The sequence below is a fragment of the Sinohyriopsis cumingii genome, chromosome 13, assembly GCF_028554795.1.
Source record: "Sinohyriopsis cumingii isolate HCF-2022 chromosome 13, ASM2855479v2, whole genome shotgun sequence".
Lineage (NCBI taxonomy): Eukaryota > Metazoa > Mollusca > Bivalvia > Unionida > Unionidae > Sinohyriopsis > Sinohyriopsis cumingii.
Genome location: NC_142973.1, coordinates 43,545,039 through 43,561,919, shown reverse-complemented (window position 1 = coordinate 43,561,919; position 16,881 = coordinate 43,545,039). Strand labels below are relative to the sequence as shown.

The following is a 16,881-nucleotide window of genomic DNA, read 5'->3' as shown; positions in this document are numbered from 1 at the left end:
CTCTTGCCCATGGAGGAAAAAGGTCGAAATTTTGCACATTTTCGTGCTCATTGGAATCACTAGCACTTAGCTATTGCTATAGTCAATGCCAGTATTCAGATGTATTCAGAAGTCATTCATTTTTCCCCATGAGCTGCATTTGAGCAGGTTTTTATTTCACTTTATAGAAGAGTTCTACGTGAACTTTTTAAGAAAGGAAAACAACCTATAGATAAGCCGAATATATATATATATATATATATATATATATATATATATATATAATATATATATATATATATATATATATATATATATATATATATATATATATATATATATATATAAGCATCAATAGTATTCACTGGGAAATTATACTTTTGCTGCCTTAATTTAAAGCACGTACATTACTAACGTTGACTGACAGGTGTAGACAAACCACAACTCTTGTGCCTTAGGGGCCATCCATTTAGTACGTAAGCAAAAATCTGGCAAAGCTTGACCCCTCCCCCTCCCTGTACACATGCATACTTTTTTACACACACACACACCCATCTGTATACGTGCGCTTGACGCACCCGTCCTCGAATTCTACAGAACGGCCATTATGTAATCCACGCAGAAACGATCAAAGATTAACAATGATAACGTGTTTAATAAAATAGATTACCCATTGTTCAACGATGTTGAATGTTTGGCTGCATCAACGAAATAAGCTGCGTAACTTTTAAAAGTTTGTCTAGTTTACGCTAAAATTCAAACGCCGACTGAACCCAGTAAAACAGGTTACGTATTAATAGACAAATTATTTTCGAGGTTTCACCCACCCACCCCGTTTCCTATGCGTACGTACATTTTTCAGTAGCCCCCCCCCCCCCCCCCCGCAAGCGTATGCATTTGGGTTAAATCCCTTTCCCCTCCATGCGTACGTACTAAATGGACGGACCCTTATTAATAATACTTGAAAGACAGGGTAGAAACGAAAATGACCACATTTCCTGTGGTATTCACTTTTTGCACATATATTCTGTCCATTCGAGCATACATATAACATTTTCAAGGCGGGAATATCCTTCAAACATTGGGTGCATGTTAAAACATAAAATAATTGAAAAAATAACGAATTCACTATTTGTGAAGCATTCGTCAAGGGCTAACTTCCAGCAAACACTACTAAAAATATGATAAACCAAAAGACATTTATAACAGCACAACTCAATCATATGTATAACCTGGTCAGTTAGTCTCGGATAATAATAATAATCATAATAATAACAGCAACAACAAGAAGCGTTCGAAACTAAGATCTTAAAGCACACTTACCATAGTAAACTCTCATGTTATCTTTATGCATCATTCAAAGCAAGTTATTCTGTTGTTGTTTTTTTTTTGGAGGGGGGGTAGCAGGCGTAAGTTTCGTCTTGCTTTCTCTTTTGTGGATTTCAGCTACCTTATAGAAGAAAACTTATATTTGATCCAAGAAACACTACAAATTCTTAACCATCGTCGAAGGTCGACCTTTACTTTTTCTTAATCTGTACGTATTTTGCGTACTCAGTTAGAAAGGTTACTATACGTTTGGACAGTTTTAATCCAATCCTGTGTCAAGTAGGTCTAATTTTTCTGCGATCTCAGCAATTCATCACCCACCCACCCACAAGATAAAAAAAGATAAATGAATATCCTGAACTTTTGAATAATTCTTAAATATCATTCTTCCTGCGGACAATAGTGTGATCCAGCATCTAAAAAAAACCATACAAAATAAATAAAAACAAAAAGGACCGTTACCATCTTCACCATCTCGTCAACACTGAATGAAATGAAAGTATATTCTCTTTCGATTGAAAGGCGCTTGGCAGTTACCCATAGATAAGTGATTTCTTGAGAGCATGCACATTGTTTTCAATATAAGGTGAATTTCAAAAAGAGTACAAAAAAGTATATTGAGCACTTCTATAGAAAGGCAGTCATCTAGGGTGTACATCTAAACGTACGTCGTCTAGTAATGTAACATGGACCTAGTCGGGTCAGCACACGGCAAACCATATAACGTTGTCTTTATGTCGGATTTGGACATATCGGAACTTGGGTGCGTGAAGGTATATCCTTTGGGCAGTTCATACGGTAATGGCGGTGACGAATGTTTGGTTTCTTGGTCTTTGGTTACAGGCGGTGGCTCGTACGTTATTGGACGATGAATATTTTGACGGTAACGTGGTTGTTCCCATGGCCACGGTGGGCGGTTCAGTGGAACTGATTTGGGAGGATCCTTGTATTCCGATCGCCATTCTGGATGTACTACGAAGTAGGCTTTTGAGGAAAATGAGTTCTGAAACATACGGTAATATTACATTTGTTTAATAGATCGTGTACAGATGTAAAATTGTATGCATACTATGAACTTTTCTATCATTTTTAAACAATTTGATATTTCTGCCAATTTTGAGGATTAGTAAAGAACCTAGCTATATTACGCAAGAAGGTGTTTCTCCAAAGACGAATCCCTTTGCCAACTACGCTTGTCATTGTTCCTGAATACACGACGGTAGTATACATGACGATAGTATATGCTGCACATTTAACTTGTCATTGACGATGCAGTATGTAAAGAGTGGGCTGATTTATATCTGTAACAAAACAGATACAAAATACACTTTATTAAAGTCAAATACTCACGTTAGAAGTATGGCACAATAACAATGCGGGGAGGGGTTGTTGTTGCGTAACTTGCAAATATGCATCCATGTGTGAAGTTCGATTAAAACTAATTTTACCTTAATGATTTATCCGATGTATGCTAAGAGTATATAAAAAAATCACTAAAGGGTAATAAGAAGGTTAAATTAAATGAATTTTTAATCCTGGTGTTAGGCAACTCATCATGGTACATATCAAGTCAGCTCATCATGGTACATATCAAGTCAGCTCATCATGGTACATATCAAGTCAGCTCATCATGGTACATATCAAGTCAACTCATCATGGTACATATCAAGTCAACTCATCATGGTACATATCAAGTCAGCTCATCATGGTACATATCAAGTCAACTCATCATGGTACATATCAAGTCAGCTCATCATGGTACATATCAAGTCAACTCATCATGGTACATATCAAGTCAGCTCATCATGGTACATATCAAGTCAACTCATCATGGTACATATCAAGTCAACTCATCATGGTACATATCAAGTCAACTCATCATGGTACATATCAAGTCAGCTCATGGTACATTTCAAGTCAGATGAGCTAATGGTGTAGCATAGTATTCAGAAAATAAAGACAGCATTTGGATTCTTTGAAAAGGTGACTGATTCATAAAAGTAGGTCGCCATGACTAATGTTTCTTAGATGTAGTAGGACATACATTTACATATAAAGTTTATAAAGTCAACATGTAAAATTGTTAAACAAAAACAAAATTAAATTTTCTTGCCCAAAAATTAGGTTATAGTGCTCAAGATTTGATTCAAACGTTTTGTTATCTTCTAGATGCACTCTTCTGTCAAGTTCTGGTTGCTATACAAATGATAGTCTCAAAGATATGGCCAGATGTAAGAATGAACGATCAAATGTATGACCAACATTCTCCATCCGTTCCCATAAATAGGTCACTGTGGAGCCTCCAAAGTTGCATCCTTGTTTACGGTTTAAGGATATGTGTCAAACGCAAATTATCTCAGAATATATGAAAAAATAAACACCCTAAGGAATACACAGTGAATAATGATTAAGGCAGCATAATTTCAAACCGTTTAATTATTTTAACCAGATTTGACTCGAATGTGAAACAAATTGAGAAGTGGTGCATTTTGAAACAAACTGTAGCATAAGTAGTATAAACATTGGAGAGTACTGGATCATAAAGTACTAGCATAATTATAAATTAGCTTACTGGACAATATGGTACTTTTAATTTTAGTTGGAGTTTTACGTAGGCTGGGGACCGGGTTGGGGGTGGGGTGAATAAGTCATTCTTGTATACGAGTCCTACAATATAGGCAAGCAATGTGTACGTATGTGAAATAACATCATGGTGGAATGTTATTCAACAGGTTGATTCAATCTGACTTACCCCAGAAAGACTATCTTGATGACTGTAGTCAATCGTCAGAGGTCGTGCGCACCTGAAAAGAAAAATAGTGTATATTAATACTCGGTAACTTAAATGGCTAATCTAGATTACTCCCTCTTTTTCAAACATGTCTGCTTTTGAGAAAGGACTAGTATAGCCAAAAGGAAAAGACATGTATACAGCGTACACTCTAGGATGAGACTCCTTTTAATAGTTGCTCCTGCTGATTTTACCTATTCTAGGAAAGTGACTGTCGTACATTTATACTCTGAAAACGGGATCCCAATTAATAATTTCGCTTTGCGAAATTTTTAATTGACTAATCATTCATCTTTGTAACTAAATTTTGTGTTACGATACTGATATGAGATTCAATCCATTTCTCAATGTATAGATTAACACCATTTTCTGAACACGTAGGGGCCCCGAGTGGCCGAGTGGTCTAAAGCGCTCGCCGTTACGGATCACTGCCTTCTCACCTCTGTCTGCGTGGGTTTGAGTCTCGGGTTGGGCCAATGTGGGTATGTGAGAAAACTTGCCAGCAGCTTCTCGTGGGTCGATGGTTCTTTCCTGTGTTTTACCAGGTTCTTCCTCCACCATTTATATTGGCCTCCATGTATAGCCTATCTTGTGCTGAAAAATGGCGTTAAACCCTACAACAACAACTGAACACGTCATGATGCTCTGTGACATGAAAAACGTGTGCATGATACTAATATGTCATTGCTTTTTTTCTAATTTCGATAAAGGCAACGTAACTCTACATTATACTTATCTCTCCCAATGGGATGTGAAGTTGTTGCATTACATTGAATGAAAGAACGTAGACAAACTTCTCGGGAAACCATACGGAGGACACCGTAGCTTTTAAAGTTCACGGCGCTTTCTTTTATCTGGTAATATTGTAAGCTATCTCCGGCTAAAACATTAATCAATTTTATTGGTTAGCGTCATTCTTCTTCAGAAGTATTCAAATAGTTTATAGGGTCGGATCGCATACATATTACTTCATTCACTTCACCTGGATGGACTCCAGTCCATCAAAGGTTAATTCACTAGTACCCATTTTCAGCGGGATCAGCTAGTGCAATAAAGGTCAAGAGCATTGCTCAAACCACAAATCAATGGCCACTTCTGAGATGCCTCGTAAAGTTGATGACAAAGGGATCTAATCTTGGATCATGACTTACATACCACGATACCCTTAATGGATTTTACTTGATAACCAATCAGTTTGTCTATCATTGTTGTTTCTGATCATATGTGCCCGGATAACATCATGGTATTGTCAGTCCCCCTCTCTCTCTCCCCCCCCCCCCCATTTTCGTTTTCTTTTTTTTTTTTTTTTTTGTAGCATGGATTCCTTTACAAAACATGAATTAAATCGTCCAACAATTATACTAGTGTTTCCGCTGTTTGCAGCTATCGAGATGTAAATTCACTAACGTTGACTTTGTATACAAGGGAACATAATTAATCTGATATTGTAAAGATATTTGTTTAAATTAATAATTCGTCGACATGGCCTGGGGTAAAATTATCGCTTTGAATTACAAAGAGAGATAAGCCTTGGCTGGCGCAAGTTCAAGAAATATCGTGCTTGATAATTAATATCTGTACGATCGTAATGTGCTAAATTTCAATGCGGTTTACACGGTTCACCTCTAAGTTGATACCGTATATTCCAGGTTGAGTAACCCCTGGTATTACCGTGACTTGCGTAAGGAAACGAGACTGTAACCCAATAATGTTTTAAGATAACATCGAGACAAAAACAGGTTGGAGTTATTCGCAGATTGTCCGGATAGCGCAGTAATAACACACTAGGAGCACAATTATTCAGTCACTGGGTTCGATACTTACATGCAGCACCTCTGAGAGTTATTCGTCAATCCGCCAAGATCGACAGTTTCCCCAAAAGTTATTGAATGTTTTCTCTCTCCCACATTGGACCCAGGGCCGGTGCAATGGTATTGTACGCTCTTAGCGAATTTTCCACCATGCGCGCCACCCCCCACCCCCCGGTCTCGCTTATTATAACCTTTCAAAAATGAAATACTGCATACTATGTCATTGTTCATTAGTATTAATACATGTTCGGTTTTGATAATTTATTTTCATTATTTAGTATACATATTTAATGATAATAAATAAATAACCTGACAGTGTTGACATTGTTATTGTTTTCGCTTTGCACAACGTAGCGTGGATCTTAAAATAAATTTTCGTGCAACGCTTTTGCGGTCCCTCCCCCAATCTTGGCGCCCTAAGCGGCCACCTAGTTCGCCTATTCGTTAAACTCTCTCTCTCTCTCTCTCTCTCTCTCTCTCTCTCTCTCTCTTATGTTATTTCATGAGACCAATTTGATCCTTAGAAACTGACCATTTGACGTGAAATATATAATGTGTTGGACTAACAAATGAGTATCCAAGTTATCGACCATGCCACGCCCCTTTCTACCTGCTGCTGTAGTGTATTGTAAATCTGACTAAACTGTATAGATAATTTGTAATGTAGCCTACTATTACGCAGTATAAATACATATAACGCAAGCTTTCGATAACAAGTACAATATTATTTTTAAGCCTTCGATTTAATAAAATAATGCCCATGGAATAAAGCTGACTCCGTTTATGTATTTGAATATGCATATTTAATGATTTTATAAAACGTTGTATTGTATAGACAAGCTAAAACTAACTGGGTGGTTAAATATTAATGAACAATATAGGAAAACAGTCGAATTTTCATGTAGAGTTAAGAAAGTATTACCTCACCAATGTAATTAAAAATAATCAGTACTGTCATTTTAATCACGACTCAAAGAGACGCCAGGGGACCTACCGTATAATTCACTGTGATGAGATGGAACTGGCAATATTTTCTTGGAGTTGGAACATTTTATTCACTCTTTTCAAATGTAGAGGGAATTTGTCACCTGATATCATAAACAGAAAGTGACAGCAGACCCGAGCAATATTTAGGCACAACTAAGAAACTGCACAAGAAAATTTTAGCCCTCAACTCCCCATCCTTCGAAAATTACACGATCGGGTTCCAAAGAACCATTTTGTGAAAGAGCCTAACATTTAATTCATAAATATGGCAATAACTCTGTGATAAATAATGGTTTCACGAACTTGTCGATACGTGTTTCATCTTTTTCGTTTTTAGTTTTTAGTTTTTGATTATTTCATAATAATTTTTGATGGCAAAATCAGAGTATTTAATGAAAGATACAGTCTGGATTCCTAATCTACTCTGGCACCACAAGCCTACACGCCATCAATAACAGGTGCCATCATAAGGTATACAATTCGAAACATTAATGATATATTATTGGTATAATATATTAGGGATGTCACAATTAGTTATAAAGATAATAACCAATCACAAAAATATGTCAGAACTATTTTGTAACCACTGTTTACAAATATTGTCAAATAACATCAGGAGGGTGCACAAATTCAAAAATATTTCCCATCTGTTGTTATGACCTAATAACTTCTAGTTTCTCCGTCACGTGATGCGATCTTATGTAATTTTTACCAATCTAAACGCTTGCTCCGACAATTGGGCATTTTTTAATAATTGTGTAGCAGTTAACTACTGTAGCGATCAACCTATCAAATAGCAGTTTCTCGCTATGGAAAAGATGTCGAACGTTATCAAAACGCTGCTAACGGCTAAGTTGTGAATTGCTTATTTAAAATGGCTGACAACTGTTGAAAAGCGGCACTTTTAAGGAGCAGCGCTAGTAAAAAAAATCGGTATCTCAAGACTCATCAGGATGCGAACTACGTCCGTTATATATATATATATATATATATATATATATATATATATATATATATATATATATATATATACACACACACACACAGTGGTGAAGTGCTAAATAAGGAAGTGAGAGAATGTAATATAAAAGTGAGGGAATCCATGTTACTCGGATGCGGGGGAGGGGGACAATGGCGAGCGCAAATGGTAAACGCAAATAAAGTAAGGGAACGCGCAAAAAAAGTAAGTGATGAACGCCTTGAGATACCGATTTTTTAACTACACACCACACACACACACACACACACACACACACACATATATATATATATATATATATATATATATATATATATATATATATATATATATATAGAGAGAGAGAGAGAGAGAGAGAGAGAGAGAGAGAGCGTGCTGTATTCACTTAACAGTTACGGATGTTTGCTGAGTTAAATAGCTTGTTAACTGAAGTAAAAGAATGTCGTAACAAGTCCATTCAGTAGTTTATTGGAGTTGTGCTAAATACACGTACTGGTGATTATTTGACTGTTTGACAAACATGGAATCTCAGTGATTATTACACAATGATATAACCATGTCCTGATTCCTAGCCGGATAAAAGTCAGACGTCGCGATTAAGACGTCGTCATTTCAATACCGGTATGATCTTTTAGATAATCGATAGCCATTTCAATATTGGCATGATCCTTTTGATAATAATAATGATAACAATAATAATAATAATAATAAAGAGGACTTTGTATAGCGCCTAATCTTTAGAAGCTCTAAGCGCTTTATAACATTAGACAACACCTGTAAGATAAAAAAAAAAACAACATATAATGATATGATTACAAAAACAAACACTATGAAATTAGAAAACATTAAAAAAAACATGCTGAGAATATTTAAGGTAGGAAACATTATTAGGTCTTTAAGTTTGTTCTTGCAGTCGAAAAAAGTGAGTTTTGAGAGCTCTCTTGAATGTGATCACTGTGTCTTTGTGTCTAAGTTCAGTGGGCAATTCATTCGACTCTGCTGTGCACATGGGTGATGTCGGATAGGTATGTTGGACTAGAGTCCGACAGTGAAACGTAGCACAGAGAAAAAACAAAATTGTGTTTTATTCTGGATCGAATGGATAGCCAGTGTAGGGTACAGAGCAGCGGGGAGGTGTGCTCTGATCGTGGTACTCAAAGTATGATCCGAGCAGCTGTGTTTTGAACTTTTTGAAGTTTTTGGAGTAGATATTGAGATGAACCAGACAGAATTGAGTTACAATAGTCCAGTCTTGAAAGTACTAATGAACACACAAGTGTTTTAGTGGCATCATCTGAAAGATATTTGCGAATTGAGCTGATGCGTCTCAGCTCAAGATATGCAGCCTTGCATATGTTCATGACATATTGGTGCAATGTGAGAGTACTGTCCAGAGTAACACCTAAGTTTCATACTGATTGTGTGAATTTAATGTTGGTGTTGCTGATATTTATTGTTTGAGGTAAAGGATGTGAATGAGAAAGTCTGTGTTATGATCAGAATGGCCTCAGTTTTATCATCATTCATCTACAGCTTGTTACATGTTATCCATGATTTCACATCAGAAATGCACCTCTCTACACCTTGGATGGTAGCATCAACTTCAGTTGGGTGGCTAGATTTGTATATTTGGGTGTCATCAGCGTACAATTGGTGAGACACTGGATGATGATCTATGACACTTGAGAGCGACTGAGTGTACAGAATGAAGAGAACAGGTCCAAGAACAGACCCCTGTGGAACTCCACAACATAGATCAACTGGGCTGGAGTGTATTCCATTTGCAGATACAATTTGTGTCATGTTGACCAATTAGGACTTAAACCACACTAAGGCTGTATCATGAATGCCAAATACATGCTGGAGACGGTGAAGTAATATATCATGGTCTATTGTGTCAAATGCTGCAGACAAATCAAGGAGGATGAGGACTGTAATCTTTCCGCTATCCAACGCAGAGAGAATGTCATTAACTACTTTTAGAAGAGTAGTGTCAGTACTGTGGCAAGGGCGATATGCAGATTGTACATTGCTAAAAAGACTATTTGAATTTAGATGAGATACAAGCTGGGATAGAACAACCTTTTCTAAGATTTTTTATATGAATGGGAGATTAGAAACTGGGCGGTAGTTCTTAAATCGTTATGGTCTAGTGTTGGTTTCTTCAGCAGAGGCTTTACAATGGCAGTTTTGAAAAATTATGGGAATTCCCCGGATGAGAGAGAGGTATTAATAACATCAGTTAGTGAAGGCAATACTGGATCTAAGCACTCAAGCAGTAGCGATGTTGAAAATGGATCAAGTTCACATGACTTTGGTGCACTCTTCATCAGGATTGTACGTACGAAATCCACAGAGACAGGTTCAAATGCTGCTAATGGTTGCCGCTCAAATTCTGTATCCCAACTGTATGGTGACGACGACTCAATTGAAATTGTGGTGTCAAGCTGTTCTCTAATGGTTTGTACTTTGTCACGGAAGAAATTTGCAAACATGTCTGGAAGGTCGACTGGAGAGAAGGTAGTTGGAAGTGGTGTAAATTTGTTCCTTGACATTAGCTTGTTAGTAATCTCGAAGAGCTCTTTGCAGCTGGAACTTTCCATGATCTTAGTAGTATAGTGGGCTGATTTCGCTGCATGGACTATATTTGTGACATTCTTCTTAGCGGCTTCATAGATTTGCTTATGAATAGTGAGTCTGGCGGAAAGCCAAAGCCTCTCAGCTTTACGGCGTTCTCTTTTAGCAGTGCGAAGCTGGTCCCTAACACTGCTATACCATGAAGAACACTTTTGAATTGATACTCTGCACTTGGTAGCTGGGGCATGTTTGTCAAGCAATGAACGCAGGCAGTTATCGAGTTGTTCTGCGGTAGGAGATAAGCAAGTTGTTAGGTTAGCTTGGATGTCGTGCATTAGTTTGGTTCTATTTATCATACGGAGGTTTCTCTTAGTAGCAGATAAATGTGGAGGGATAGGGACTGATGCGTCAAGATGGCATACAATGCAGAGGTGATCTGATGCAAGGTCATGAGATACCAGGGAGGACCGTAGAATGTTATCATCAGGTCTATGAAGAATCCAGTCTAAAATGTGACCATGTTTATGGGTGGGTTGGTTAACTGAGTGTTTGAGGTTGAAAACATTAATGGAATCAATGAGTTTTGATGTATTTGGGTTTCCGGACAGTCAAAGTGAAAGTTGAAATCTCCAAGAATAATCAGGTTGCCACCTATCGAATTTCCATAGTCCATTAGATTCGGAAAGTGCTCCAAGAAGAGAGAGTCAGCCAGCTTGTTAATCGCGCCGGAGTTAATCAAACTCATAATTGATATTGGCATATATTTTTAGTAGGGGACTTGACGTTCACTTTGAGAAGTAAGGTCCTCTTAAAATTCTTCTATATATGAAAATTACTTTTCTCTCCTATTTATCTTCACTATGTCAGTGATTGAACGTAATTAGCTTTCCTTCTACAAATGTATATTTAGTTGAACATTTTTGCTGCGTTAGCGTATATGGCGGTCAGAGTTAAATATAGGTCATCTGTAGTCCTACATGTAAGACCTTGACGCTGATATTTATGTTGTAGCACTAAAACAAAAATAACATGTGCTATGTCTTACATTGTAGGACTAGGTCATCTGAAGACACTTGATGTATTAAAACTTGCATTTTGCTTATGCATGAAAACAGATGCAACTAAATGACGGTTTATAGGTAATATAAACTCTTAAGCTTTCTCTTGCTATATGTCGAAGTCAGCAAATAAGCATTTTCATAAAATTAAGCTGGCCATTTCGTGCAAAAGGGGAAGAATGTTTGAACCTTGTTCGAGTCACTGTTGAGTTCTTCAAGCAGTCATCCTGGTCTCAGAGGAGGAGCGCAAGCACATGTGCGTGTTGTGGTGATGTCGGTCAGAAGGAACAGGTGCTAAAGGTGAGGAAACTCAAGGTTCAACAAGAACAAAGTTTTGGTGCGGTTGGTGTTGAAGGACGTAAAAAGTCCAATTGAATGACAATGGACGTTGTAATATATGAACAAGAACTACGAAGAAATGTTGTTGTTCAACATTAAAAGCAGGAAAATGTTCTTTTTGTTAATTAGGCTTCAGTTCATGGAGAAATAGGCAAAAATTACAAGTCTGCAGCAAGTTACCAAAGGGGATTAGAGTACTCCCTCATGTGAGATATGATCCAGCGTAAATTGAGGTGTGATCCAGCGTAATACTGAGATATGATCCAGCGTAATATTGAAGACAGCACTATTGGAGCGTCGAATGGCATGCAAAACAATGAACTATATTTCAGTGGTTATTCGCACATAGCCGAATAATGGGATATATCGAGCGTAGTGACATGACGAGAACCCAGACTTACCTGAAGTAAATGAAACAGGTGGAAGTTATATTGTTATTTATTATATATGGCTCGTTAATGGAGTGATATGCCGGGTATATTTCTTAGTGTCGTTTGTGAAAGCGTAATGTAATATCTAACGGTTAGCTGGCCCACTTGTGAATAATAGAATAGTTTATCGCAACCCTGGCAAATTGAGCGACGCCTACACCGATAGACAATGCTAATAATTTTTCATCCGCTCTTAATGGAATTTCCCTTTGAAAGGTTATTGATAATTAGTATCGTTTTCTTGCATTGAATTCGCATGTTCGACCCATGCAGAGAAAGACAGAGAGCTAATCCAATCGACCAACACGTTTCTAACAAATGTCTGGAAATTTTGCCAATGATCACACACACACACACACACACACACACTTAAAAGGGTTAGTTTGCGAGTTGGGGGTGTGTGTGGTGGTAGTGGTGGTGTTGGTGGGGGGAGAGGACGGCAAAGATGGACAAATGGTGTAGTGAATCCTATTAAGGGTACCTTTACTGTTACTTAACACATATGATAGACATGTATTCAGTCAGTTTTCGCTTTTCCTTCCATACCTTTTTCGCACTGTGCGTGTGTGTGTGTGTGTGTGTGTGTGTGTGTGTGTGTGATTCGATTGGCATTTTGCAGGTTTGAGCTGAAAGTCGCTTGTTACATGTACTTATTATTCAAGAAAAGAAAGCATAACTATCACAATTCATTTGGCTGTCCAGGGTGGCCGGGTGGTCTAAAGAGCTCGCCTTTACCTTGTTGCACGTTAAAAGGTACCGGTGTATACATGAACGACAAATGGGAGCATTTGAAAGATTACGAAATTGATTTCCATTTTGATAGCTGTCATTTGAAATCAGCTAGTTTTGTATTAAAACGTAAGTCTTTTTCTATATGTGTATCCCTAAATATCCAGACCTATTGCTTTAAACATATACTTAAATGTTTTTATTTTATTTAGATTCACAAATATACTCTCTCTCTCTCTCTCTCTCCACACACACACACACACACACACACACACACACATATATATATATATATATATATATATATATATATATATATATATATATATATATATATATATATATATATATATATATATATATATATATATATATATCAGACAGAACGGATTGTATATGAGAATGCTTGATAATAGTAGGCAGAGTGATTATTTAATACTTATAATACTATCATAAAGGTTAGCAAATTTGTAATTCATACTCTACGGAGATTCGAAGCCAGGTCCACGGGTAAACGGCACCCATCGCCTTGCCTGCGAGTGTGTCTGGTACACACGAGTGCATATAACACCGACTCTATTACATCATTTTTGGTAATGTATGCTTAGTTGTGATGGAATATAGACTGGTGTGTGTAGGCAAGGCGATGGGTGCAGTTTACCCGCGGACCTGGGTTCGAATCTCCGAATCTAACCTGTATGACTGTATTGCTGGATGCGTGGGAACACGTTGATATTTCTAATAAATAATCACCATAAATATTAGTGCGAAAATCAGCTGAAATTGATCTTTTAAATATTTAACGGGTTCAGTATAAACGTCGTTTCATTGTTATTTTGGCGGTACCGTGCAAACATTTTACTGGATGTTTTCATGTTTGTTTTTGTACCTTTGGGTAATTTCTTTTAATCTTTCACATTCATGCTCGAATAATGCTTAAGCAGAGTTCACTGTGTTTCGTAATTTATTATTATTATTATTATTATTATTATTGTACTTACTCTTTACTTTTGTTTCTCCCCACTGATGTATCGCCGTTAGCCATGGCAGTAGTAACTTGAAAATCCGCCCGGTCACTTCTAAATCTGTATGATTACTGTTGCGTCGCTGGTGTATTGAGGTTAAATACACTCTGGGTAAATGCAATAGTGCTGACAACAGGTAATTCTATGGGGACAATTGACGCAATCAAAGATATTCTAAGCTGATTCGCGTGATCATGTACATTTGCTCAGAAGTGTATCGAAGAGATTTGTGTGCATACGTCTTGCCGCGCGGGTGAAAGTGCAGCAATTCTTCATTTTTTGTGTGCTACGAACAGAAAAGACTACTTGTAAACCACACACTCAAAAAATAAATTATCGATATTCCGTACATGAATAGTATACTATTTTCACACCAACCGATGCTTATTGGGGATATGGGTGCCATAAACAGTTTTGGACCACGGTGTACCGCGATTATATTAGGAACCAACATTTTAATTTTCCCCAAGTCAATAACTGGACAAAATATATTGCACTGATTTATAGCAAAATAGCACCATATTAAGTCCACAATATTTTTTTTAAAAAAAGTTAAATATATTCATGATCTTTTAATCACACGTTCGACACATTTCACGTGGTGGACAAATGGAATTTTATGAAAGATACTCAAGCCAAATATAATTCTTTAAAATCATCCCACTTTAGCTACAGTTTTTAGATTACAACTTATACAACAATTAACATACACATAGAAAATGCTTCTACTAGAAGGTAATGACCATATAATTTTTTGTCACAGATCAACAGACACGTCTAGGTGTCAAATGAAAATGCGGCAACGACGTACTCATCTTTTAAAGAAGTGCACTGAAGACGACCTCCTTATCACCAACAGTCTTCCACCTGCCAAAAAGCAACAAGACATGCTGGATGCATCCACATTCCATGCCTGGCATCTCACTGACTACGTCATTTTAGAAAAAGAGACAAGCAGGATGTCCAAGTGACGAAGGCTATCAGAAGTGCCGAGTACTAGACTGACCATAGGTTCATAATCTCCAAGCTCAGTATTCGGATTCAGCCAAGTAGAGGACCATAGAGCAAAAATAACGCCAATAAAGCTCTTCATGTCCAAACTGAAGCAGAATAATCTGAAACAGGCATTTGTCGAAGACCTGTGCTGCCAACTAGACATAATTGATGCGATCCCCGAGAATGTTGAGGAAAATTGGGCATACTTCAGAGACTATGTATACAGTTGCATCCAAAACCCTCGATCCCACCACACGGAAACATCAAGATTGGCTTGATAGGAACGATGCTGCCACACAGACTGTTGAATGAGAAATATTGGCTGCATGAGACCTGTTTAGAGTTAGAGTATTCGTTCAGTTCTCAAACAGTCAAGATGATGGAAGAGTCAACACAGATCGATTTGTTGGTTAAAGATTTGATGCGAGTTATACGAAAGTATAATTCACAGCGAAAGTGGCAACAAAACGTACCCTTCTGGTCGATGATGTAATGAGAGTCATATGAAAGTTTATAAGTGCTGATGAAGTATGCTATATCTGCAGGGTACATGGGCATTTGTCTCCAGAATGCCCGCTTCGTCCAAGAAAGAGAGACTAAAGTCAAGATATCTGTTACCCTTGTTAGAAGAAAGGACACTGGGCTTCAGAGTGCCCTAAGAAAAAAAGAAGAAACAGAAACAAGAGGTGAAAGAGGAGAGGGGTTCAGAAGAAGAAAGCGAGGAGGAGGAAGAACTTGTGTCAGTGAAGAGATGGGAATTTAAAAATGGACAGTTTGAGTCTATATACTGGCCTATAGCCTCAAAAGAAAAATGATGTGATGTGAAATTTCATTGTAACATCTACCATAGAATATAAGAGTAAGAAAACGTGTCTCTTGGTCTTGAATTTTATAATAACGATGTGTATTTTGTTTTTATCGACACCGTATGAATATGTACTCATTTACGTCTCTATCCATCTAGGGTGTTTTAGTTAGAATTGAAATGGAAGGGATGTTTTCCTTCACGTACACGCTTTAGGTTTGCAAGTGGGAAGTATTTTGTCAGTCTGTTCATCAAACATTGTTGTGTCTTGATTTTTTAAAACTTTAGACAAATACCCATACACGCAGACACTGACACCACATAATGATGGCAGAGGAGTTTTGGATAGTATGTGTAAGGGTGTTGGACGGTAATGGGATGTTGGATGGTATAGTGATGGATAGTATTTTTTGTGTTGTTGTTGTTGTGGGGTTTAACGCCATTTTTCAGCACACGATAGGCTATACATGGCGGCCAGTATTAATGGTGGAGGAAGAACCCGGGAAAACACCCGAAAGAACCACCGACCCACGAGAAGCTACTGGCAAGCTTTCTCACATACCCACATTGGCTGAATCCTAGACTCGAACCGTCGCAGACAGAGGTGAGATGGCAGCGATCCGTAACGAATAGCGCTTTAGTCCACTCGGCCACTTGGGGCCCCCTTTTTGTGGTGTAAGAGATAGTATATTTTGCGAGATTTCATCTCCTTCTCTTACATTCTAAGCTAAAACACTAGGCAATTTAGATAGTGAGTACGATATGCTGAATGGTATAGTGATGTGATGGATAGTATTTTTTGTGGTGTAAGGGATAGACTATTTTGTGAGATTTCATCTTCTTCGTTTACATTCTAAGCTAAAACACAAGACTTTTGGGATAGTGTGCTTAATGGGTGTTGAATGGTATAGTTGGTGTGATGAATAGTATTTTTTGTGGTGTAATGGATATTTAGTTTTTGAGACTTAATCTGATTCTCTGACAAATGAGCTAACACAGAACGCTTGTGGTAGTTTGTATATGGAGTGTTGGATGGAATTGGGAT

At 37.5% G+C, this 16,881-nt stretch overlaps 1 protein-coding gene across 1 annotated transcript; it reads right to left on the bottom strand.

Moving 5' to 3' along the window:
* Positions 1 to 269: 269 nt before the first annotated feature.
* Positions 270 to 14,116, bottom strand: LOC149785311 (uncharacterized). The gene is made up of 3 exons (XM_089979204.1): positions 14,012 to 14,116; positions 4,061 to 4,112; positions 270 to 2,311 (listed from the first exon to the last, which is right to left on the bottom strand). Exons 1-3 carry the CDS (start codon positions 14,053 to 14,055, stop codon positions 1,982 to 1,984), a joined length of 426 nt encoding a protein of 141 aa, XP_089835330.1. The 5' UTR covers positions 14,056 to 14,116; the 3' UTR covers positions 270 to 1,981.
* Between the last annotated feature and the right edge of the window lie 2,765 nt (positions 14,117 to 16,881).

Coding starts and splice junctions, on each gene's coding strand:
- LOC149785311 (XM_089979204.1), bottom strand. CDS start 14,055: ATGGCTAACGGCGATACATCAGTGGGGAGAAACAAAAGTAAAGA. Junction 4,113..14,011: donor GGGAGAAACAAAAGTAAAGA/GTAAGTACAATA, acceptor TTTTCTTTTCAG/GTGCGCACGACCTCTGACGA. Junction 2,312..4,060: donor ATCAAGATAGTCTTTCTGGG/GTAAGTCAGATT, acceptor CGTATGTTTCAG/AACTCATTTTCCTCAAAAGC.